Source organism: Lolium perenne, chromosome 7 (assembly GCF_019359855.2).
Source record: "Lolium perenne isolate Kyuss_39 chromosome 7, Kyuss_2.0, whole genome shotgun sequence".
Taxonomy (NCBI): domain Eukaryota; kingdom Viridiplantae; phylum Streptophyta; class Magnoliopsida; order Poales; family Poaceae; genus Lolium; species Lolium perenne.
The window spans coordinates 229,191,083-229,217,828 of record NC_067250.2 but is presented as its reverse complement, the minus strand read 5'-3'; the positions used below and the strand labels follow the sequence as shown (position 1 = coordinate 229,217,828).

At 44.0% G+C, this 26,746-nt stretch overlaps 1 protein-coding gene and 1 long non-coding RNA gene across 2 annotated transcripts; one reads left to right on the top strand and one right to left on the bottom strand.

Moving 5' to 3' along the window:
• Nucleotides 1-23,801: 23,801 nt before the first annotated feature.
• On the top strand, nucleotides 23,802-25,422 carry LOC127312086 (xyloglucan endotransglucosylase protein 7-like). Its single transcript, XM_051342556.2, has 4 exons — nucleotides 23,802-24,034; nucleotides 24,114-24,214; nucleotides 24,490-24,689; nucleotides 24,779-25,422. Exons 1-4 carry the CDS (start codon nucleotides 23,860-23,862, stop codon nucleotides 25,218-25,220), a joined length of 918 nt encoding a protein of 305 aa, XP_051198516.1. The 5' UTR covers nucleotides 23,802-23,859; the 3' UTR covers nucleotides 25,221-25,422.
• Nucleotides 25,423-25,519: 97 nt separating this feature from the next.
• LOC127312085 (uncharacterized) lies at nucleotides 25,520-26,453 on the bottom strand. Its single transcript, XR_007858147.2, has 3 exons — nucleotides 26,252-26,453; nucleotides 25,965-26,151; nucleotides 25,520-25,857 (listed from the first exon to the last, which is right to left on the bottom strand). It is a non-coding gene; the product is annotated as an uncharacterized lncRNA (long non-coding RNA).
• Nucleotides 26,454-26,746: the final 293 nt, after the last annotated feature.

Genomic DNA, 26,746 nt, shown 5'->3' with positions numbered 1-26,746 from the left:
CCAACTCCTGGTAAGCTTGAATAGACAAAGGCCAGTAGAACCTTGACTCCAAATCCTCCTCATGATACATATCCACCAAAGAAGCATTTGGGGAGAGGGCATAAGAGAACAGTCTGGGATATCTTTGACATAAAGGCAATGATGAACCATTAACCCTCCAATTATCAGACCAGAACAATAAAGTATCACCTTTACCATGAATAATAGCTGCTACCCCTCTAAAATTATCAACCTGCTTCATGACATCTCTCCACCAAAAGGAACCACACAATTTTTCCTCATGGGGCACCTTACCTTGATAGTGTGCAAACCATACCAACTCAACCCAAGGCAATTCCTTCCTATTATAGAACTTATCCAAGAATTTAATGAGTAATGCAGCATTCTGTTTTTGGAAGTTGACAATCCCCAATCCTCCTTTCAATTTAGGTTTACATACCAATTCCCATGCAGCCAAAGACTGTTTTGGCATACCATCCTTATCTCTCCACAGACATTGTCTTAAAATTCTATCCAATTGATTAGTCAGCCCAATAGGCAACTGCAAGGAGCACAGAAAATGCAATGGCATAGATGACAAAGCAGAGTTGATCAGCTGCAAACGTGCCCCTTGAGACAAAAAACTAGAGCTGGATGTTAACTTCCTCTCAAGACGACACACCAAAGGTGACAATTCAGTGATTGTTGGTCTAGTAGTCCCAACAGGTAAGCCCAAGTAAGTAAAAGGCATTTTACCCACCTGACATTGAAAAATATCCACCAATTCCTGGAGTAACTCCTCTGGGACATTAATTGGTAGCATCTGAGACTTGTCAAAGTTGATTTTTAACCCAGTTGATAATGAGAACTTTCTCAAAGTATCCTTTATGAGCAACAACTGATCCTTATCAGCAGGCAAGACAAGCAAAGTATCATCAGCATATTGAACAATAGGGAAGTCTGGGTCATTAGTAGAAATAGGCAGTGATAATAACCCTTGCTGTACCAAGTCATTCAGCACAGACTGCAATAGATCCGACCCAAAGAGATAAAACAAAGGTGATATTGGATCCCCCTGCCTGACTCCCCTTTTGCACTCAAACTGTTTCCCAGGTATACCATTCAATAAAATAGAAGATGTACCAGTGGATAAGATGATTCTAGCCCAATTTATCCATTTATCATTAAAACCTTTATACCTCATAACTTGCAAAATAGCCTCATGCTCAATAGTATCAAAGGCTTTAGCAAAATCCAACTTGAGCAATATGATTGGTTTCTTAGAGGCATGGCATAAAAAGAGATACTCAAAAGACCAAGCCAAACAATCTTGAATGGACCTACCCCTCAAGAAGCCATATTGATTCTTATGTATACAAGAAAGGATTTTATCTTGGAGTCTATTTTCAGCTAGCTTTGTAAGAAACTTCACACACACACTAGTCAAAGAGATAGGTCTGAAATCATTGACCTGTACTGGGACAGGTTTCTTAGGTACCAAGGTGATGAAAGAGCCATTAATATTCTTTAGCTGAATAGTCTCATCATAAAAATCAGCAGCTAGCTTGTAAAAGTCATGCTTCACTATAGGCCAACATTTCTTTAAGAACAAACCATTAAAACCATCAGGCCCAGGAGCCCTATCTGCTGGCATGTGCTTAATTATTTCATCCATCTCTGCCTCTTCAAAGGGTCTAGTTAATTCCTGCAAACCATCCACTCTATGCAGAATTCTCTCCAAATCAAATTGCATGGAAATGGACTCAGATCTGCCCATCCTTTCCTTATACTCCCTCCAAAACAAACCTGCCATACTATCATGATCAGTCACTTCATTCCCATCTACATCTCTAAGCATAGCTATAGCATTCCTCCTATATCTTTCAGTAGCCATGGCATGAATTTTTTTTGTGTTATCCTCCCCAAGTTGAATCCTCCTATATTTGATAATGAGAATAATAATGATAGCTACTTTGTTGAATTTGCTCCCACTACAACTAATAAAATTGATTATGCTTATGTGGAGAGTAATGATACTTTTATGCATGCGAATAAGAATGCTTTATGTGATACTTATATTGTTGAGTTTGTTCATGATGCCTCTGAAAATTATTATGAGAGAGGAAAATATGGTTGTAGAAATTTTCATGTTACTAAAATGCCTCTCTATGTGCTGAAATTTTTGAAGCTACACTTGTTTTATCTTCCTATGCTTGTTACTTTGCTCCTCATGAACTTGTTTATTTACAAGATTCCTATGCATAGGAAGCATGTTAGGCTTAAATGTGTTTTTAATTTGCCTCTTGATGCTCTCTTTTGCTTCAAATACTATTTCTTGCGAGTGCATCATTAAAACTGCTGAGCCCATCTTAATGGCTATAAAGAAAGAACTTCTTGGGAGATAACCCATGTGTTATTTTGCTACAGTACTTTGTTTTATATTTGTGTCTTGGAAGTTGTTTACTACTGTAGCAACCTCTCATTATCTTAGTTTTGTGTTTTGTTGTGCCAAGTAAAGTCGTTGATAGTAAAGTTCATACTAGATTTGGATTACTGCGCAGTTTCAGATTTCTTTGCTGTCACGAATTCCGACCTGCCTCCCTGTAGGTAGCTCATAAAAATATGCCAATTTACGTGCGTGATCCTCAGATATGTATGCAACTTTCATTCAATTTGGGCATTTTCATCTGAGCAAGTCTGGTGCCATTTTAAAATTCGTCTTTACGGACTGTTCTGTTTTGACAGATTCTGCCTTTTATTTCGCATTGCTTCTTTCGCTGTGTTGGGTGGATTTCTTTCTTCCATTACCTTCCAGTAGCTTTGGGCAATGTCCATAAGTGTTAAGAATGATTGTGTCACCTCTGAACATGTGAGTTTTTGATTATGCACTAACCCTCTAATGAGTTTGTTTCGAGTTTAGTGTGGAGGAAGTTTTCAAGGGTCAAGAGAGGAGGATGATATACTACGATCAAGAAGAGTGAAAAGTCTAAGCTTGGGGATGCCCCGGTGGTTCATCCCTGCATATTTCAAGAAGACTCAAGCATCTAAGCTTGGGGATGCCCAAGGCATCCCCTTCTTCATCGACAACATTATCAGGTTCCTCCCCTGAAACTATATTTTTATTCCATCACATCTTATGTACTTTACTTGGAGCGTCTGTTTGTTTTTGTTTTTGTTTGTGTTTGAATAAATTGGATTACATCATGCTTGTGTGGGAGAGAGACACGCTCCGCTGGTTCGTATGAACACATGTGTTCTTAGCTCATAATATTCATGGCGAAGTTTCCTCTTCGTTAAATTGTTATATGGTTGGAATTGGAAAATGATACATGTAGTAATTGCTATAAATGTCTTGGGTAATGTGATACTTGGCAATTGTTGTGCTCATGTTTAAGCTCTTGTATCATATGCTTTGCACCCATTAATGAAGAAATACATAGAGCATGCTAAATTTGGTTTGCATATTTGGTCTCTCTAAGGTCTAGATAATTTCTAGTATTGAGTTTGAACAACAAGGAAGACGGTGTAGAGTCTTATAATGTTTTCAATATGTCTTTTATGTGAGTTTTGCTGCACCGCTTCATCCTTGTGTTTGTTTCAAATAACCTTGCTAGCCTAAACCTTGTATCGAGAGGGAATACTTCTCATGCATCCAAAATCCTTGAGCCAACCACTATGCCATTTGTGTCCACCATACCTACCTACTACATGGTATTTCTCCGCCATTCCAAAGTAAATTGCTTGAGTGCTACCTTTAAAATTCCATCATTCACCTTTGCAATATATAGCTCATGGGACAAATAGCTTAAAAACTATTGTGGTATTGAATATGTACTTATGCACTTTATCTCTTATTAAGTTGCTTGTTGTGCGATAACCATGTTTCTGGGGACGCTATCAACTATTCTTTTGTTGAATTTCATGTGAGTTGCTATGCATGTCCGTCTTGTCTGAAGTAAGAGAGATCTACCACCTTAATGGTTGGAGCATACATATTGTTAGAGAAGAACAATGGGCCGCTAACTAAAGCCATGATTCATGGTGGAAGTTTCAGTTTTGGACATATATCCTCAATCTCATATGAGAACACTAATTGTTGCCACATGCTTATGCATAAAAGAGGAGTCCATTATCTGTTGTCTATGTTGTCCCGGTATGGATGTCTAAGTTGAGAATAATCAATAGCGAGAAATCCAATGCGAGCTTTCTCCTTAGACCTTTGTACAGGCGGCATAGAGGTACCCCATTGTGACACTTGGTTAAAACATGTGCATTGCGATGATCCGGTAGTCCAAGCTAATTAGGACAAGGTGCGGACACTATTAGTATACTATGCATGAGGCTTGCAACTTGTGAGATATAATTTACATGATACATATGCTTTATTACTACCGTTGACAAAATTGTTTCATGTTTTCAAAATCAAAGCTCTAGCACAAATATAGCAATCGATGCTTTCCTCTTTGAAGGACCATTCTTTTACTTTCATTGTTGAGTCAGTTCACCTATTTCTCTCCATCTCAAGAAGCAAACACTTGTGTGAACTGTGCATTGATTCCTACATACTTGCATATTGCATTTGTTATATTGCTTTGCATTGACAACTATCCATGAGATATACATGTTACAAGTTGAAAGCAACCGCTGAAACTTCATCTTCCTTTGTGTTGCTTCAATACCTTTACTTTGAATTATTGCTTTATGAGTTAACTCTTATGCAAGACTTATTGATGCTTGTCTTGAAGTATTACTCATGAAAAGTCTTTGCTGTATGATTCACTTGTTTACTCATGTCATATACATTGTTTTGATCGCTGCATTCATTACATATGTTTACAATATGATCAAGTTTATGATGGCATGTCACTCCAGAAATTATCTTTGTTATCGTTTACCTGCTCGGGACGAGCAAAAACTAAGCTTGGGGATGCTGATACGTCTCCAACGTATCGATAATTTCTTATGTTCCATGCCACATTATTGATGATATCTACATGTTTTATGCACACTTTATGTCATATTCGTGCATTTTCTGGAACTAACCTATTAACAAGATGCCGAAGTGCCAGTTGCTGTTTTCTGCTGTTTTTGGTTTCAGAAATCCTAGTAAAGAAATATTCTCGGAATTGGACGAAATCAACGCCCAGGGTCCTATTTTGCCACGAAGCTTCCAGAAGACCGAAGAGGAGACGAAGTGGGGCCACGAGGCGCCCAAACCATAGGGCGGCGCGGCCTGCCCCTTGTTCCGCGCCGACCTAGGGTGTGGGCCCCTCGCGCCCCTTCCTGACCTGCCCTTCCGCCTACAAATAGCCTCCGTCGCGAAACCCCCAGTACCGAGAGCCACGATACGGAAAACCTTACTGAGACGCCGCCGCCGCCAATCCCATCTCGGGGGATTCTGGAGATCTCCTCCGGCACCCTGCCGGAGAGGGGATTCATCTCCCGGAGGACTCTACGCCGCCATGGTCGCCTCCGGAGTGATGTGTGAGTAGTCTACCCCTGGACTATGGGTCCATAGCAGTAGCTAGATGGTTGTCTTCTCCCCGTTGTGCTTCATTGTCGGATCTTGTGAGCTGCCTAACATGATCAAGATCATCTATCTGTAATTCTATATGTTGCGTTTGTTGGGATCCGATGAATAGAGAATACTTGTTATGTTGATTATCAAAGTTATGTCTATGTGTTGTTTATGATCTTGCATGCTCTCCGTTACTAGTAGATGCTCTGGCCAAGTAGATGCTTGTAACTCCAAGAGGGAGTATTTATGCTCGATAGTGGGTTCATGCCTCCATTGATATGCAGGGACGGTGTGAGAAAGTTCTAAGGTTGTGGATGTGCTGTTGCCACTAGGGATAAAACATTGGTGCTATGTTCAAGGATGTAGTTACTGATTACATTACGCGCAATACTTAATGCAATTGTCTGTTGTTAGCAACTTAATACTGGAGGGGGTTCGGATGATAACCTGAAGGTGGACTTTTTAGGCATAGATGCATGCTGGATAGCGGTCTATGTACTTTGTCGTAATGCCCAATTAAATCTCACAATACTCATCATAATATGTATGTGCATGGTCATGCCCTCTTTATTTGTCAATTGCCCAACTGTAATTTGTTCACCCAACATGCTGTTTATCTTATGGGAGAGACACCTCTAGTGAACTGTGGACCCCGGTCCAGTTCTCTTTACTGAAATACAATCTACTGCAATACTGTTCTACTATTTTCTGCAAACAATCATCATCCACACTATACATCTAATCCTTTGTTACAGCAAGTCGGTGAGATTGACAACCTCACTGTTTCGTTGGGGCAAAGTACTTTGGTTGTGTTGTGCAGGTTCCACGTTGGCGCCGGAATCTCTGGTGTTGCGCCGCACTACATCCCGCCGCCATCAACCTTCAACGTGCTTCTTGACTCCTACTGGTTCGATTAAACCTTGGTTTCTTACTGAGGGAAACTTGCCGCTGTGCGCATCACACCTTCCTCTTGGGGTTCCCAACGGACGTGTCAACTACACGCATCAGGCGCCGGCCATGGGGGGCCCTAGGTGGTGCGGCCAACATGTAGGCTGCCCCCTCCCTCTCCTCCTCATTATATAGGTGGAACACCCAAGGGTTTGCCCAAAGATCTGAATAAGACCCCAATTCAAAAACTGCCATATGGACGAAACCTAGAGGGACGGGGACTCTCCCCTTCCGCCCTTGTTGGCCGGCCAAGGAGGTGGAGTCCACCATGGACTCCACCCTCCCACTTGGTTTGCTGGTTAGGGTTGGTGGAGCCCAACCAGGACTCCACCTTCCATGGTGATTTCTCCCAGAAGGTTCTAGAACATTCTAGCGCCTTCCATAAATGCACCGGATCATTTCCAAACATGGAAAGTGATTTCCTATATATGAATCTTATTCTCCGAACCATTCCGGACCTCCTCGTGATGTCCTGGATCCCATCCGAGACTCCGAACAAAATTCGAAGTCCATTCCATATTCCATATCTACTTAAAACGACATCAAACCTTAACTGTGTCACACTACGGTTCGTGAACTATGTAGACATGGTCGAGACTCCTCTCCGACCAATAACCAATAGCGGGATCTGGAGATCCATAATGGCTCCCACATATTCAATGATAACTTAGTGATCGATTGAACCATTTACATACGATACCAATTCCCTTTGTCTCGCGATATTTTACTTGTCCGAGGTTTGATCATCGGTATCTCCATACCTTGTTCAACCTCGTCTCCGATAAGTACTCTTTACTCCTACCGTGGCATATCATCTCTTGTGAACTATTCACATGCTTGCAAGCTAATCATACGACATTCCACCGAGAGGGCCCAAAGTATATCTATCCGTCATCGGGATGGACAAATCCCACTCTTGATCCATATGCCTCAACTCATACTTTCCGAATACTTAATCCCACCTTTATAAACACCCATTTACGCAGTGGCGTTTGATGTAATCAAAGTACCCTTCCGGTATAAGTGATTTACATGATCTCATGGTCGAAGGACTAGGTAACTATGTATCGAAAGTTTATAGCAAACTAAACTTAATGACGTGATCTTATGCTACGCTTATTTGGGTGTGTGTCCATTATATCATTCACCTAGTGACATAACCTTGTTATTAATAACATCCAATGTTCATGATCACGAAACCATGATCATCTATTAATCAACAAGCTAGTTATACAAGAGGCTTACTAGGGACTCCTTGTTGTTTACATAACACACATGTATCAATGTTTCGGTTAATACAATTGTAGCATGATATGCAAACATTTATCATAAACATAAAGATAAATTGTAATAACCACTTTATTATTGCCTCTTGGGCATATCTCCAACAGAGCCCAGGTGGCGCACCCAAATATCTAGGGCGCGCCTGACATAGGCATCCCAAATGGGCCTGCCGAAGATGGTACCCGGGGTTTACTGGAAGCCCAATACCCGAAGAATAAGAAGATTCGGGAGCCCAAGATTTACTAAGGAAAGATAGAGTTGTAATAGGAAGTGTTGTTTGTGATCTGGCGGGATGAGTTAGAAACCGTCCCGGACTATGTAAACTTGTATAGCACGGATCCCTCGGCTCCACCTCATATATAAGGGGGAGTCGAGGGACAAAGAATCAATCGAATCATTGTCTGCAAACCCTAGTTTTCATAGTCGTCGAGTACTTTTCGGCTGAAACCTTCGAGATCTACTTGCCCTCTACTTCTAACTAAACCCTAGCCTACAATCCATAGGCATTGACAAGTCAATACCTTGTCAATTGGCGCCGTCTGTGGGAATTAGAGGCGTAAGGAGCTGATCTCGATGGCACGCTCAAGATCTTCGACATCGTCAACCGCAAGCAACACAATGGATCGAGGTAAACAGATCGCTACTGGTCTTGTCGATTTTGTTCCTCACCCACCATCCCGTTTGGATGCATATGCGTATCTGGCGGAGCCCATGGAGATGACGTTCGGAAGGTTCCACTTTCGCGTCGAGAAGGAAGGATCGTATCGTGTCGAGATTCCGATTTCGTCGGAATCATCAGTGGCCGATTCCGATTTTTCAAGCTATACATCGTCAAACGAATCAGGAGAAGAAGAAACCTCGGCGACACGCTACGTCAGCATCAGAGCAAGAGAGAAACTCGCCAAGATCTTCAACGACATGTCGTTTGAGTCATCTGGATTCATATATAAGCGATGGTTCAAGCAATGTCGACGATTCACGACTTCATCGACAAATCTTTGACAGTGGGCAAGGTCTTCATCAATCTCAACGACGATGTCACCAAACCCAACATAGATCTGAGTACAAAGTATCATCAGATTTACGCCATTGAAAATCAAGAAGAGACATCTGAGGCTTTCGACAGTTTGGGAAATCCATACGTCGATCCCTCCAATCTGCGACAAGGCTTGGGCAACAAATACGTCGGGCCGAGCCGCGAGATAGAGTTCAACTTTCACAAGCAGCGTGGGACGAGCTGCGAGAGCTATGAACGGCACGTAACCAATGGCTACCACAGCCACACCGTAAGAATTGCAAGCATATCAATATAGGCTCGCACGAGCTGCCAGGGAATTGGAAAACAGGCAGATACCTGAGTTGAACAGAGAAAGGAGGCAGCTTACGCATCCGGCAGGAGAAGGGCAGATCTAAGTCGACAATCTAGAACTACGGGTGATAGCCATCGGGAGGCGCGGAACAGAGCAAGGTCAAGACTGCAACACATACCCGAAGCGGAAAGAGAGCACTTGGTTCAAAACCTCGACATGTCCTTTATGTCGATAGATACAAGAGGAAACATCATCCCTAAGACACCAGAGGCTGGGTATATGGCGACACATGCTTTTATCCTTGCATCTAAACCACCTCCGGGTGACCCAAGGGAAACACTGTACAATATGGCGGTAGCAGGAGTTGGAGCTATGGGGACAGCGTTTATATCAACGCCTCCCGAAGGAGTGGCAAGGCAAAATAGTCCGCGACCCGCAGCAGAAGACAGCGGCAAGACTGAAGGGCCAAGTGGAGCAAGAGACACGCAAAGCACAAGCAAGAGTCGACAGCGCGGCAAAGCGAAGGGATCATCGGCAATCCCCAGAACTTAACGACGAAGATATGTGCGGCTTACCATGCTTCACGAGGAGAGTCCGAAAAACGCGAGTCCCCTCAGGATTCAAGTTACCCGATAATTTCAAGAAATTCGACGGCCTTCAAGATCCAGAGGATTGGCTAGTCGACTATCTGGAGACGGTGAAGCTGACAGGAGGAACTAGGGCAACAGCCATGCAAAGCATCCAGGTGCACCTGAGTGGTGCCGCACGATCATGGATAAAGAAACTCGCTCCGGGATCCATCGACAGTGGGAAAGTTTCGAGGACGTGTTCGTCAAGAACTTCAGATCCACGTGCAAAAAACCCGCATCGTTAGAGGAGTTGAGAGCGTGTCGACAAAAGCCAGATGAGCCAATGAGAAAGTACATCCAGAGGTGGAATATCATCAAAAACTCGGCAGAAAACATATCCGACGAGAGAGCAATAGATGCGTTTGTCGCAGAGTCAGGCGTGGAGACTTTGTCGAGGATTTGGGAAGGACCAATCCAAGGACAGTATCCGCGTTAATGGAGATAGCAAATAAATGGGCAGATGGAGAAGACGCTGTCCACAACAAACGACACAGGTCGCCAGAGGAGGACCGTGGTCGAAACTATCAACCGAGGCGAAGATTTCCTCGGACGTACCAGAACTACGACGCCCCAGGACAAATTTCGGCAGGGTTTCGGACAAATACAGGAGGCAACAGAGATGATTACCAGAGAAGCAGTGAACAGCGAGGTGATAGTAGGGATGATTCACGCAACAGGCAAAATAGTGGGCCGAGGTTTCCAAGACCTTTCGTGTCCCCCGAGGAAATGCTGAACGGACCGTGCAGGATGCACTTCTTCCTCGACAAAGAACGGGAAAAGACAGTCGGGCACTGCGAGAAAGACCGTCGAAATTTTCAGGCAATGTTCGGATACGCGAGAAACTGCTCACGCTCGAGCAGCACAGAGAAACCCTCGGGAGCCTAGGAGCGAGGTTCAGCTCCCGGCACCTCCCGCGAGTACAGAGGACAATCGACACCAGCTAAGAATAGCGGCGGCTTTGCACCACCACCCTATGTTGATCCTAATTCCAACGGAGCAGTGTTGATGATTCAGAAGGGAAGGCCGTCCAATAGAGCTCAAAAAGTAATCTCACGACAGGTGTTTATGGCAGAGAAAATGCCTCCACCAACAGTTGAGTACCTTAATTGGTCAGGACAAGATATCGGCTTCACAATAGCAGATCATCCGCAGCAAGTTCCTCGACCAGGGCAGTCAGCACTTATTCTCGCCATTATCGCAGGATTTGATGTCTCTCGAGTGTTCATAGACGGCGGCAGCGGCTTGAACCTCATGTATGCAGATACATTGAGGAAGATGAACATATCCTTAGCAAACTTGAAACCAACGAGACACAAGGTTCCACGGCATTACACCAGAGAAACCAAGTTATCCATTGGGAAAAATCAATCTCGATGTTCAATTTGGGACCCGAGAAAATTATAGAATCGAGAAGCTCGAATTTGAAGTCGTGGATTTTCCATCACAATACCACGCAAACAAGGGACGACCAGCATATGCTAGATTTATGGCAGTACCACACTATACATACCTGTTGTGGAGGTTGCCCGGACCAAGAGGACCAATCACGGTCAAGGGAAGCTTTGCCTTAGCCGATAAGTGCGACAAGGATTTTCACGGGTTGGCGAAACTTTCGGGATGCAAGCCGAGTACTTGGCGTCAAAAAGCATGACTGATTACGACGTCTTGCCACGACATTTGGAAGGCCAAATAAAGAATCAACTTTCAACACGAGAGAAAAATTCTAAGGAGGTGCAGATTCACCCGACAGATCCAAAAGACGACATCTATCGCAAACGATATGGATATCGCATAGGAAAGCGCGCTCGTCAAGTTCCTCCGTGAGAAGCGGAAAATCTTTGCATGGTGTCCAGCTGACATGCCAGGAGTACCAGGGAACTTGCCGAGCACCACCTAAATTTGGATCCAACAAATAAACCAATCAGACAACCTTTGCGGCGTTTTTCGGAACCAAACCGCAAAGCCATGCTTTCAGAAATAAATCGACTCGAAGAAGCTGGTTTTATCGAGAGAAATATCTACGAAGCCACATGGGTAGCTAACCCAGTTGATGGTGCCGAAGAAAAACACGACAGTCCTTCGCATGTGCGTCGACTTCACGTGTCTCAATAAACATTGTCCTAAGGATCACTTTCCCCTCCCAAGGATCGATCAAATTATCGACTCCACGGCAGGTTGCGAACGTCTTTCCTTCTTGGATGCATACTCTGGTTATAACCAGATCAGATTAAAAGAAGATGATGAAGCCAAGACAGCGTTTATTACACCTTACGGCGTGTTTTGCTACAAAACAATGCCCTTTGGTCTAAAAAATGCGGGAGCAACATATCGAGGATGATGCGAAGTGTTTAGCAACACAGATCGGGAAAACGTGCAAGTATACATCGATGATGTCGTCATAACATCAAAAAAGGGGACAACATTGATCGAGGATCTCAAAGAAACTTTTGACAACCTCGACAAATTCTGCCTCAAAGCTGAACCCGACGAAGTGTTCTTTTGGCGTCCCGCGGAGAACTTCGGGGTTTCTAGTTTCGGCAAGAGGGATTGAAGCAAATCCCGACAAAATACAAGCCATAGTAACAATGAGAAAGCCAACAAAGTTAAAAGAAATACAGCAGCTAACTGGGCGAGTCGCAGCTTTGAGCAGGTTCGTCGCCAGGTTAGGAGAAAAAGCGTTACCATTTTATGCAATCGATAAAACAAGGAGATAAATTCCGGTGGAACGAAGAGGCCGACAGAGCTTTCGAGGATCTGAAGCGAAAAATCTCGACACCACCAATCCTGGTGGCTCCAAAGGAAAAGGAACCTCTCTGCTTGTATATTGCAGCCACGCCCCAAGTGGTTAGCACGGTATTAGTTGTCGAAAGAGAGGAAGAAGGAAAAATCCATGGAGTGCAGCGACGGTATACTTCGTGAGCGAAGTCTTGTCACCTTCAAAACAAAGGTACCCTCGCACCAAAAGCTAGCATATGGAGTGTTCACGACAGCACGAAAATTGCGCCACTATTTTTCAAAGCACACCCGATCATAGTGGTCAATGAAGCTCCCTTGTCAAATATACTTGAATAACCCAGAAGCTACGGGTCGTGTCTCCCTTTGGGGAATAGAACTTTCCCCTCGGGACATCACGTATGAAAAAAGAAAAGCAATAAAGTCGCAAATACTGCCAGACTTCATCGCAGAATGGATGGAGTTGCAAAATACAGGACCACCAGATTTATCGAGAACTTGGACCATGAACTTTGATGGGTCCAAGAGACTAGAAGGAGCTGGCGCAGGAGTAGTACTCATATCACCTGAAGGCGACAAATTGAAGTACATCCTCCGGATGACGTTCCTTAACGCATCTAACAATGAAGCAGAATATGAGGCTCTCATACACGGGATGAAGATGGCGAAAGCTGCGGAGCAACTCGATTAAAAATCTTTGGCGACTCACGAGTTGGTGGCTCGGCAAGTTATGAACCAATGTGATGCAATCAATGATAGCATGATGGCATACAAGGAGGTGTACAACGAGCTTGAAAAGTTATTCGATGGATGCGAAGTAAATCATATTAGCAGGTTGAGCAACGACGAAGCCGACGTTCTTGCAAACATCGGGTCACAGTGCCTTCCAATCCCGCTGTGTGTATTACGGGAAGAGATAACAGAGAGATCCACTAAGCCAACAAAGTCAAAAAAGAAGGAGAAGAAACCCTCGGGGGCTGCCAAGGAAAAGCAAGAGGACGAAGAAGAGGATCAGGACTTGGTCATGGTGATACAGATACCGTGGATGCAGCCGTACATATCATACATCATGAGGAAAGAAATACCCGATGATCCAGTTGAAGCAAGGCGAGTAATTCGACGCTCCAAAGCTTTTACGGTGGTCAAGGGAGAATTGTATAAGCGAAGTATTTCAGGCGTTTTGCAAAGGTGCGTTACACCCGAAGAAGGAAGAATAATCCTGAAGGATGTACACGAAGGAATATGTGGCCACCACGCAAGTAGTCGAGCTATCGCAGCCAAGGTTTTTCGGGCAGGATTCTACTGGTTGACAGCAATCGAGGACGCCAAGGACATAGTAAGAACTTGCGACGCATGTCAAAGGTTCGCCGCAAAACCTCACTCTCCAGCAGAGTTAGCACCAATACCATTGTCTTGGCCCTTTGCTCAATGGGGACTTGATATGGTGGGTAAGTTACACAAATCCTGGCCAGGAGGAAAGGAGTACATGCTAGTAGCTGTCGATAAGTTTACAAAGTGGATAGAAGCGAAGCCGATAAATTCACCAGATGGAGCATCCGCAGTAAAATTCGTAAAAGGCCTCGTCTTCAGATTTGGAGTGCCCCACAAAGCATCGTCACAGACAACGGCAAAGCAACTTCACATCCCATGAATTCAAAGATTATTGCGAAGAGGTGGGTATTAAGCTGAACTTTGCGTCAGTTGCACATCCTCAAACCAATGGGCAAGTCGAGAAAGCCAATGGCATCATCTGCAATGGTATCAAGAAGCGCTTATTAGGACCACTGGAAAAAGCTCGACATACATGGCCAGAAGAACTACCAAGCGTGTTGTGGAGCATCCGAACAACACCAAACACAAGAACGCAGAAACTCCGTTTTTCCTGGTTCATGGAGCGAGAAAGTACTACCAATCGAGATAGAGCACAACTCTCCACGTGTCGCTGAATATGATGAAGAAACGTCGAGAAGAGTGCTAGAAGACGACGTCGACGCACTTGATGAAGCTCGAGATGAAGTATTATCTCGAGTAACCAAATATCAACAGGATTTGAAGAATTACCACAGTCGACGTTTGCGGCCAAGATCTTTTCAGGTGGGAGACCTAGTTCTTCGGCTCACGCAAAAAAGTCATGAAAAACTCGAGTCACCATGGCTTGGCCCTTACATTGTCACGGAAGTAATTGGAGGAGGAGCATACAGAATAAAGGACAAGAAGACAGGGGTGGAGGAGCCAAACCCCTGGAACGTGGCGCAACTTAGGCGTTTTTACGCCTAGAATCAAAATATAGTCTTTGTAAAGCTTCAATGTACTGAAACGCCCGCGAGTTTTCAGACGCACTCTTTTCCTTCTTCGGGGCACCGAGTGGGGCCGGAGAAGGTTTTTAATGAGGCGGGCTCGCGGTGCTGCAATATAATAAAGATAGTGACAATATAACTTTTCTTCTTTATCGACATGACCAAAGTCTTCGCTCCGACGAATTTCAATATAGTTCATCAACAAAAGGAAAAACTTGCCTTGGTATTCAAATACCTCGTGAGTCAACAAAAATACAAAATAGTACTCAATAAAAAGCTTGGGGGCTCATATTCGCCTTAAATATATAAATGCCTTGGTTCAAAACCTCGCAAGTATACAAATATAGTAAAGAGTCACCGAAACACTCGGGGGCTAAACAAACAGAGGAATATAATGATTGCTTTACAATATAGTCGTGGATTACAAAGAAAAAATATCTACAAGAAGAAACTAACTAGTCTTGATTCAATATGTCATCAAGCGTAACCCTGTTTTCCTCAGGAGCAGCACCAAGAAAATCGGCATAATGGCCATCGGCAAAAAAGTCGGCATCCATCCGAAGTAGGTCCTCAATCATTTCTTCGGCTATAGGCGTAACCTTCGTGTTAATCCTGTCAACACCAACTCTCCGACGTTTTACTTTTTGGTGAACCTTCTCGACAACCTGGGTAAGGTCAAGCTTCGAGTGGCAGATTTGGAGCATGATAAGAGCAAATGCGGCGCCGGCTACTAGTTGAGCTTTGACAAAATCATGGATACTGCGAGCATCCTTGAACCTTTCCATCAATTCAGGAAGAGTTTTTGGTTGGACGTTCCGAGGAAACATGGAGTTGTAAACCATGGACAAGGTCTTGGTACGAAGTCGAGGAAATCACGAGTTTGAGAGGCGCGATCTTGAAATCGACAATTTGGCGGGTCCTTTCCGGGGTAGCCCAAAACAAAGAACCATGGTCCAAGGAGAGATTAACAAGGAGGGTTGTCCTAGCATTCACCCTCTCTTCCTCGGCAGCAGCATCAGTAAAGGCACCTATCAAAACAAAAAAAAAACGGAAACCTTCAAAGAAACAATAGTATGCAGATAAAGGATATCGGCAGATGAAACAGGCATACCCGACATATCTGCACCTTTGGCTTCATTCATTAATTCGAGCATGAAATTTTCTCGAATAGTCGCCTTTTCAGCCTCGGAAGCAGCAATTTCCTTAGCAGCTACAGCCTCGCGAGCTTGTTGAAGAGCAATTTTTTCGGCTTCAGATGACTTACGAGATTGCTCCATCATCACAAGTGTTTGCTTCTTCGCATACTGAAGTTGTTGCCGAAGTTCATCCAGTTCTTGCGACAAGGTATCGTCGACAGGAGCGGTATCACCAAAAGCTTTCCTCGCGGGAAGAAGAAGGCGAAACATTGGAAGGAGCAGAAGATGGAGTATAGTTATCAAATATCAACTGAAAAATAAACAAGACAACATCAAATAACAAGCAAAGATAGAAGTCTTCATTAATCTCTTGGAATAATTACAAGGGCATTACAGTGGAGTTAAGAAAGTACGTGTCGCCAAATGACTACTTTGGCGACAGAAGCAAAAGAAACAGAAAGAAAAACAGAGGCATGCAACTAGACCTCCGGCCTCGAGGAGCTAGGAGTTGAAGTGGCTTGATCCCCGGATACGCCAAGATCTTCTTCGTGTTGGGCTTGGCCGCCTTGATCAGCGACCTCCATCTTGATTGCTCTATCTCGACCGGTGTCGCCAACCTTCATCCAATCAAGCGTCCGTTGGCTGTCGCAACCAGGGCAACAAAGATGCTCTCGACGACAACCTTCATATTCTCTGACGCATCTTCAATCCCAGGTCTTCCGAAGCATTAAACATCTTGGCGAGGTTAAGGAAAGTTGCGGGTTCTTCTTTCTTCGGGAAGAAATAAGGGAACAACGCCGACAATCCTGCATTAGCATTTGCCACGCCTTCACGAATTTCGCGCCCGTGAAACTCCGTAAGAGAAAGTGCGTCAAGGAGAGGATCGTTGACAGGATTATCCAGATCAAAATCCTGGTTTGTTTGGGCTGCCACACGAGACAAGACATCAGTCAACAACCAAGAAACAGGAAGTGCAAGAAAGTAAAAGGGATTGATAATATTACTCGAGTACGTCGACTTTGCGACTTCAAACGCTTGAGGATTCCTTCGTCACGAGAAGCTTGTGCAGCTTTGTGCTCATCCAAGGCAGCTGTCGCATCCTCAAGTTTCTTCTGCAGTTCCTCGACACCGGCAGCCTTTCGCCTTAGCTTCATCGGCTTCGACCTTGGCTTTGCTAGCGGCGAGTTCAGCTTTCTTGCGAGCCGCCTCACTTTGCTCAAGTTTTTGAGCCGGTGCGTCGGCGCGTTCGTTAGCCTCTGCAAGTTTCTCTGTCGAGATATGGAAAAAAGAGAGAAGAAAGATCAAAAAATCGCGGCAAGTAACAGGAGTGACAAATTAAGGAAAAACGACAAGTATGAAAGTCGTTACCTTCGGCTCTATTAGCATATTCACGGTACCCAATAAATTGGGAACCGATGCGGAGAAGATCCTTGATCATAGGCTGTTCAACGTGAACACGGTAAGAGAAACATCGGCATAAAAAAAAAAAAAAAAAAGATGTGAAGAAACAAAATAAAGAAAATATAGATGTCGACAAACTTACATCATCTAGGAGCGGGGCGACGAACCGCCCAACCGAGGGCAGGATCAACAATCTTTTCAACCCGTGCCCTTTTTGGTGAAGGGGCACGGGGGCTCGAAGGAGTAGATGTATCAACATTTTGTTGAGGAGGCGACGATTCCTCCCCTTCAACCGGTTTTTCTGAAATAACTAAAGTATGTGACGTGCTCGTTCGAGCAGCCACATCTAAAGTTGGTGTTTCTTCATCATCACTGTGACAAAATAGCGGCAGCATAAAAGCAAGGCAAGATAAAATTCTTCAAATAAAAAAGGAAAAGAGCAAGGAACCTACGAGTGATGATACTCTCGATGTATGGATCATAAGCTGCTTTTCGAGGTGCGGGAGCAGCTTTCTTCGGGTTTCGAGGTCCCGGAATCTTCGGCATTGCTCCTTTTCCTTTTGCTCTTCGGAGAAACAGCAGGAGGAGGAGATTGCGCTGATGTTGTATCTTCGGAGGCAGCATCCTTCTCGGTAGATCCCGCAGATTTTCGAGAATCTGGGTTCATTCACAAAAGAGGGGTCTCTGGTTGACATCATCGACAACGGCTCTTTCTTCGACCTCTCCATCCTCGGGAAGAGGAGGAAGGGAAGCCATAGTAGGATGATTCTACAAGGAAATAGTGACAAAAGAGAATAAGTGAGATACCACCGCAATAAGATACAAGGAACAGATTCGAACAAGATAGAACTTCGAGAAGAGAAAATACCTCGGGAAGAGGATTGGAAGCACTGTATGGTTCCACTCGACAGGAGGAGGGAATAGGATCCTTCTTGCCTAATCGAGAAATTCTTCGAACCAATTTTTCCAAGTCCTTTACGTAAAGATCTTGGAGATTCTGTTGGCGTCATTTTCACCAGAATACGTCCAAAGGGGATTTTTGCGAGCGAAGAGGCTGCACTCTAATCCTAAGGAAGTAGGCGATAATTTGGACACCGAGATAGCTCTTTGCCTCGAGTGTTTTGAAGATGACGGATACGAGCCATGAGCGCCTCTGTCGCCTTTTTCTCTTCTTCGTAAGCTTCGGCATCCCAGGAACGGCGACGCTGAATCTTGGCACTTCCGTCAAAAGGAACTATGTTGTGCTCCACAGAATTGGCGCTTTCTTCGTGGATGTAGAGCCACTTTTTGCGCCATCCTTGGACAGAATCAGGAAACTTGACGTCGAAATAATCGACATCAGTCCGAACACAGAGATAACAACGCCACCTATGTTATAAGTGACGTTGTGGGAGCCATTACGGCGGAGGCAGAAAATGCGCTTCCACAGAGCCCAATTGGGAGGGATTCCGAGGAAGCATTCGCAAAGTGTGATAAAAATAGAAATGTGAAGGATGGAATTGGGAGTCAATTGGTGCGCTTGAATCCCATAAACGAAAAGAAGGCCGCGGAGGAAATCATGGATTGGGGTTGAAAGGCCGCGGATCAAGTGATCAACAAAACTAACCCGATACTCCATTGGAGGCTTGGGGTAGCTTTCTTCGCTAGGAAAGCGGATGGCGTCCTCCTTCGTCATGAGGCCGAGCCTCTTCAGCGTGTTGATGTCTTGATTGGAGATTTTGGATCTCTCCCACTCAAGATCCTCGGCGGCCATCTTGGATTCCGGCGTGGCCGTGGCGAGTCGACGCGTGCGCGGTGGCATCAACGGTAGTGGGCGAGAGCAATGTATGTGCGAACGGAAGATTGGAGAGAGTTGGGCGCAGGGAAGTTTTGCGAAGAGGAACAGTGGCGGCGCAAGCAAGGGGATGAACGGAGGTTGAAGAAGGGTTTATATAAGAATCGGGTGAAGCAAAGCAGCCGTTGGATGAAGAAATCGTGTGGTGAGAATGGATCTTCTAGACACAAGGGCAAAACAGTATTTTTATTGAGATAGGCGTTACCGTACGTGCGCCAGGAAAAGCGGAGGACGTGTGTCCCCCACTTGCACGACGTGTCAACATGGTCGAAGCAATGGACCCACAGGGCAGAGAACTCACGACTATTCGAGAAGGATGAAGTAAATTTGATTAAGGGAAGTATGTCGACAAGAAAAATAAAAGAAAAGTGACGACGTAAAAGAATTATTCAATACTTCGGGAGCCTTTGATCAAATACAAGTTTTTGCCCAAATGCTCGGGGGCTACTTCAGAAAAAAGTAAATTTTCGAGTATGACAAATATAGAAATTGCGGGAGCCTACAACCAAGCACAAGTCCTTGGCTGTAGCCTCGGGGGCTACTCCCATCGGGAGCGCTGTTCGCGCACCCGAGAGATAAAAAAAGAGAGAAGAAGAAAGAGATCATATTGGGAAGTAATGAAAATATAGCGACAAGGTGGACTAAAATGTTGAGCCTACAACCAAGCACAAGTTCTTGGTTGTAGCCTCGAAACTACTCCCATCGGGAACGCTGTTCGCGTGCCCGATGAAATTAACAAAAATAGAAAAACAAGAGAGTATATTTCGAGTTATAATTAACTCTACATATACTCCCATCGGGAGAACAATATAAGTCATATATGACTCGATAAAATGTGCCATTCCAACAGCCGGAAAAGCACTCGACAATATATTCTCGTAACGCCGAAGTTGCGATCAATTTCGAATGCCGCAAAATTTGCGAAGGTAAGACCCCAGATCCGTTTCGCTGGGCGTGGCATCGCTAAAGACTGCGCTTCACTACTTTTATCCGTATCAACGTATACGAAGAAAAATCCTAACGGACGCGTTAGGTACCCGATAAATTTGACCGGGACTCGACGTAATGGTAAGACCTTAAGCGGCACTGTCGACGTTTACACCAAGTATCCCGAGATCATGTCCGGGGACGTGATTTTGAAGTAGGTTTTTGCGGATTGCCACTAGAGCGGTTAACTAGTACCTGATCCGTCGGATGAACTAGCCCCAATTACCAAAAGGTATCCCTGTACAATATAGAATTTTATGTGAAGAAATATAAAAGGTTAAAGCTTTCGAGTAAAAATAAACAATGGAGATTTTCCACGACTCTACGATTCAAGCAAAATCTCGGGGCTACCGACATAGGCATCCCAAATGGGCCTGCCGAAGATGGTACCCGGGTTTATCGGAAGCCCAATACCCGAAGAATAAGAAGATTCGGGAGCCCAAGATTTACTAAGGAAAGATAGAGTTGTAATAGGAAGTGTTGTTTGTGATCTGGCGGGATGAGTTAGAAACCGTCCCGGACTATGTAAACTTGTATAGCACGGATCCCTCGGCTCCACCTCATATATAAGGGGGAGTCGAGGGACAAAGAATCAATCGAATCATTGTCTGCAAACCCTAGTTTTCATAGTCGTCGAGTACTTTTCGGCTGAAACCTTCGAGATCTACTTGCCCTCTACTTCTAACTAAACCCTAGCCTACAATCCATAGGCATTGACAAGTCAATACCTTGTCAGCGCCACCTGCACTCTTTCGGCCGTCGATCGTCCAAATCGCGTGATATTTTCGCCCACCAACGTATTTTGAACTAAAATCACTATATATATGGCCCCGAAGAGTTCTCGGGAGGAGAGCGCTGCAGAAAGGAAGAAACACGAAAAACAGAGGGTGCAACAGAGAAGATTGGAGGGGGAAAACTTCATCGGGATCACCGCCAGAGGGATCTCCACCTTCTCCAACGTCTTCATCGTCATCACCATGATCAAGGGAGAGTAGTCCACCTCTGGACTATGGGTTTGTGGCAGTAGCTTGATCTATTTCTATCATGTTCTTCATAGTTCTTAGTGCCATATGAGCTGCCTCACATGATTATAGCCATATTTGTAATACTTATGTGGTGGATCCTTATTATATGATATTGTGCTATGAGATATGATCGTATTATGTGTAAGATGTATTGATAGATGCATATTACGTACCCAATTCTTAAGTATTTGTTCTGATCCAACATCTATGCAAGAGCGTGTGTGTGGGGGTGATGTGTGTATTAGATGGAGTAGCATGGTTTTAATGATTGAATAGTGACAACAAATTCATGATCTGTTATGGCTTTGCCTTTTCTTTTGCTACCTCACTAGGGATCAAGTGAATGCATGTACTATGTTCGTCACGTGAAAAAGTGATGATCTTGTTTGGTCAAGGTAGCATATTTGATATTCAAACATCATGTCAAAGTACTTATGGCTATACTCTGTTAATTCTTAATACATGATTACATGGAGTTTTCCCTTTCTTGTGGAGTATAAGAGAGATGTGTTGCATCATCTCTATGTTAGGGTGTGATACCCATATGAATCTGTATCTTACTCATGTTATTGTTTTGCATCCTCGTATCTCATTGATGAATTACTATTTATCCGCTATAACTTAAAGAGAGAATAGTCAAGTAAACCCATGAACCTCGGTCCACTTTTTATCATAAGAAACACCTTTATATTGCTTTTATCTTGTTTTCTATTTGCAGCACTATTTTAATTCGAAAACAATTTTTTTTTACTTTTCTTATTTGCATCCAAAACACCAAAAACAATCAACCCCTTTATAAATTTTTACTTAGTTACTTTATTTCATCTAGTTTTACTTGCTTTATTGTGTTTACTTACTTACGCGAAACCTTGTGCTTAACAACCACACGGTGGAGTTGGAGACACAAGGATTTTATTTTACCTACAGGATTTCTAGAAGAAGAGAGAATAGAATACTCTTTGCTCAGTTTCCCGAGAGTTCGATTTAAACCCTCGAGTCACCCTTGTGGGAAAAATACTCTGCTAACACAACACTCTACACTTGGAGTCCCAACATCATCAGTCCCTGGATTCAAAATTTTTAAATATTCATAGTTCTAAAAAATGAGTTGTATTCGGAAAAATATTTATGGTTAAAAAATGATAATTGTACAAAATGATGTTCATGTTATATTTAAAGAAACAATAAAATACAAGTTTCCATACTTCACTATTTTTAAATAAGTGATGCTTTATTTCTGTATGTATGGATATTTATTATTTTTTTTACATGGAAAATTTTATAATATGCGTGAACATTTTTTTCAACTTTTGTTTTGTTTTTCTCTTTTTTTTATTTTTTATTTTATATCTTCATTTTGTTTGCATTTGACTTCGATAAAACCATTGTTCGCACTTAAATTTTTGAAATTATTTTTTAAGCAAAATAGAAACATCATTTGGCAACATTTTTTGTCATGCCAATACGGACATACTGTTTTTTACTTAAAAACCGGCAAAGCTGTTTTTTTCTAGAGTATGTCAAAGGCGTGCTATTTTTTAATAGAGGAAAGCTAAAATAATTTACAACATATTCACAGCCAAAAACTATGAAAAGACTCATACCACTGGCTCCCAACACACACAGGTTTATGTTACATAAAGATCTAGCCCGGTTGCTTCCATCAAGGTTCCATTACTTAGGGCATCTCCAACGACGTCTCGTAAATGGACACTAGGCAAGAAGTGAACCTAACTCGATTGGTTATGCACGTGGATGTACAACTCAACCACCTAAGTTCAAGTTTCTAGGATGCGGATTTGGGTTCTTATAATTTTTTTTTAAATGTTGTAGGAGCTTCCCTTACCGCATTCATTTAAAGAAAACGGACGGCAGATGTTCATGCGGACAAAGTGCAGCATCAACCGGATACACTAAACGGATCGATGCCCATCTTTTGTTCCCCTGTGGCTTACTGGCTTGTATACACACTGAATAAGAATATGTTCAGTGTTATCCTTGCCTTGAAGACAGAGGAAAAAATCAGAAGGATGAAGGATGATCCAGCAGTCCCTTTCTTCCTCTTACATAGACACTACCATTTAGGACATTATGTCAAATTTGACTTGATATATCTAAAGTCAAACTAAGTATTTTGGTCAGACATTTAGATTTCAGACAACTTGGTTTCTCTAATCGTCGATCTCAAGCAAACAAAGCAAACAAATCTCTTTCGATTCCTTGTATGACTAGGTGTAATACTGGATATTTGTTGGTAAAATATCAGGACACAGAACTTCAGACCGACAGGCTACGTGTTCTAATTATAGAAGTTGATCTCAAGAAATAAACCTAGAATTAATTTAACTGCAGCAATATTAGTTAGTTAATGGAGTATTGAAGCAGTGGTATCTGCACCCAAAAATTTCCCTGTCTGACAAATGGCGAATACCTATGGCCATTGACCAAGTGACACATATGCATGCCGGAGGTGATGGCAAGCACTATAGTAGCAGTAGTCGCCGCGCGCCTGCTGGTCTGTCGACATTGTTCATGGGGAGCACTACTAATCCTTTGGCAAGAACCATTCCTTAATTAAACTAACGGGAAGATTCTATTAGTCAAATCATTCATCGACGTCGAACAAGCTGGCCTACATGCGTACCAAAAACTCCCGAATCCAACCTGAAAAGAAAAATCAGTTCTCATCATCTTATATAAGCTAGTCGTGCCCTCTGAATTCCATACCAATTCGTCTCACACATACTGATCAATTCAACACGCAAGGGAGAAAAGGAAATGGCGATCTCGTCGAGGGTTCTCCTCGCCGCCGTCGCCTTTCTGGCCGTACTGGAGCTCGGGCTCGTCTCGGCGAACTTCAAGGACCAGTGTAACATCACGTGGGGGCCGCAGAACGCCGAGTTTACGGAGGGAGGGGAACACCTCAAGCTCTCCCTCGTCAACAAGTCTTCAGGTAACAGATCGTACATCTGATTAGTGCTCCTTGACTAGTTGTACATGGGGGTTTCTGAATTTCCATCACCGTCGATCAGGTTCTATGGTGACGACCTTGAAGTCCTTCATCTATGGCAGCGTCTCCACCAGGATCATGCTGGTCAAGGGCAATTCGGCTGGCACCGTCACCACCTACTACGTACGTGGGCCCAACTACTAAGCTACTCCTTTTTTGCCATGCCAATTTAATCAGTTTTTTTTTGAATCCTGCATGTGTGTCAAGGTTTTAATTAAACAGCAAGCTATTGGCTATAGCGGCAGCCTGCAAATAACGCTATAGCGAGGCTATATCTTTTAGCGGACTAATGCACTTAGCCGTACCTTTTTAAAGGATCATGATATATATGCATATGCTATTAATCTCATGACATACATAGACGCTTAATCGATGGTGAAATTACTATGGACATACAGACGTCGTCGACTGGCAACTTTAGTCTTCATGACGAGATCGACTTCGAGTTCCTGGGCAACTCGTCGGGCGACCCCTACACCCTCCACACCAACGTGTTCGCCGACGGCGTGGGCGCCCGGGAGATTCAGTTCAAGCCCTGGTTTGACCCCACCGCCGACTACCACAACTACACCATCTTCTGGAACCCCTGCATGATCGTGTAAGCCTACATTTCTACGTCTGTGATTCGTCCGATCATGGAACAGAGGTTGAGATTAATTGATCGTCTTCCTCCGTCCGTCTGCGCAGGTGGTACGTGGACAGTTTCCCCATCCGCGTCTTCCGCAACTACACGGGTCTGCCGTTCCCGACGAGGCGGCCGATGTTCGCCTACTCCAGCATCTGGAACGCGGACGACTGGGCCACGCAGGGCGGCGCGGTGAAGGCGGACTGGACGCAGGCCCCCTTCTCCGCCGAGTACCGCGACCTCGACCTCCAGACCTGCGAGTGCGCCGCCGGCGCCTCCGACGATGCATGCGCCGACAGCTGCGCCTCGTCCAAGTATGCCGTCGAGCCGCGCTGCGAGCTCACCGACAAGGAGAAGCGCCAGATGAAGGCCCTGCAGCTGGGATACACCATCTACAACTACTGCGACAAAGCAAGGTCCAACGTCGCCAAGGATCCCGCTACCGCCGACCCCGTACCGCCCGAGTGCGACTTGGACGACAAACAGGACCAGGGCCAGTACTGATGATCAAGTACCTCCCATTATCATCATCTTTCTATTTTTGTTTGATATCTGGGAGGCGTCGCTTCGACTCTTCTTGTTTTATTTTTATTTTTTGTGGACCGATTAATTGTTTCTTTACAAGAAAATTCTTTTTGGCCTGATCGAGTTGATGTATATGGTTGCAGCAATATATATACGTTTTAAAGAGGACTAGTTCAATTCCCGTGCGTTTCCATGGCTCCTGAAATTTATGTTTTTATCGGACACAGTGGCGGAGCTTGAAAACTTTTCTTGGGCGGGCCGACTTACAGAAACTTATAAAAAAAGTTCCCAAACACACCAGTTCATTAGAAATTAGTCATCGATAAAATCATTTTGGTCCCGGTGCTTACAAAATCAGGAGAGGAATCCATATATGTAATATACTACTATACAGCAAAAGAAGCTACTACACAAAAATAACTAGACAACCTATGTGTTTAGACATGGAGATACATACTACAAGTCAGCTGCCCGATCCTTGATGCTTTTAAAATCAAAAATGACATCATCATACTTGTAATCCTCCAGAATAGCACCCTCTATGTGAACTAACATGTTATTGGCCAGATTGTCATCTTCAATCTTATTGCGCAACCTTGTTTTAATAATCTTCAAACTGGAAAATGCACGTTCAGAGCTTGCCGTAGAAACTGGAAGAGTAATAAGCAAACGGAGTAATCTATCAATCAAATTGTCCAGGGTCTCGCTGCAAGTACTCTATACCTCGAAAAGTGACCGGTTCATTTGTCCGAAATCCATCGTCATTGTTTTGTTGCTGCTGTTCCAATTGAAGCAAGGACAAGATATCATTTGCTGCTACCAAAGGATCTTCATTTTCATTTGTCCCATCCCTTTTTCTTTTTAAGACAAAATCAATTCTTCTCTGACTGGACTTTTCCATTATTGTTTGCTGTTGCAATTTGCAAAATTGAATAAATCCCCAATTTAGTGAATGAAACACAACTGCTGTAAATTACTAACTAAGAATTTGGGGAAGGAAAGAAGATTACCTTGGCAGGGGAACTGCAGAGGAGAAAGGATTGATTCGGTCCTAGTCGCGGGCTGTAGGCGCTGGGGCGCACCGGCGGCAGCCAGCCCCGTGCTCGTGCGGATGCGGTGCAGCCATGCCCGCGCAGCCGCGCCCCCGGCTACCGGCGTCTGCGTCATGCTTCTGTTCCTCCTCCGCTCCACCACCTCACCCCGATTCTCCCTCTATTTATGTTTTTATCGGACATTCTTTTTTTGCATGGTAATACGATTCTCATTGATAAATCAAAGACGAGATACAAAGTACGTATACACCGATCTTACAGATCTGGAAAGATAGGATAAACCTATGTGACAAAACAACGCCTATCCATCTTCTTTGGCACCACCGTAGCAGCCACCAAGAAAAAAATGGACAGATCACCTCTTCACCTGAGCTCGACGCGGCTCCATCGCTGATCATCAGCTTTTCGGACCTCCAATGTAGTTTGCCATAGGACAAATCATTGCCGTTGAAA

Coding starts and splice junctions, on each gene's coding strand:
- LOC127312086 (XM_051342556.2), top strand. CDS start 23,860: ATGGCGATCTCGTCGAGGGTTCTCCTCGCCGCCGTCGCCTTTCTGGCC. Junction 24,035..24,113: donor CCTCGTCAACAAGTCTTCAG/GTAACAGATCGT, acceptor ACCGTCGATCAG/GTTCTATGGTGACGACCTTG. Junction 24,215..24,489: donor GCACCGTCACCACCTACTAC/GTACGTGGGCCC, acceptor ATGGACATACAG/ACGTCGTCGACTGGCAACTT.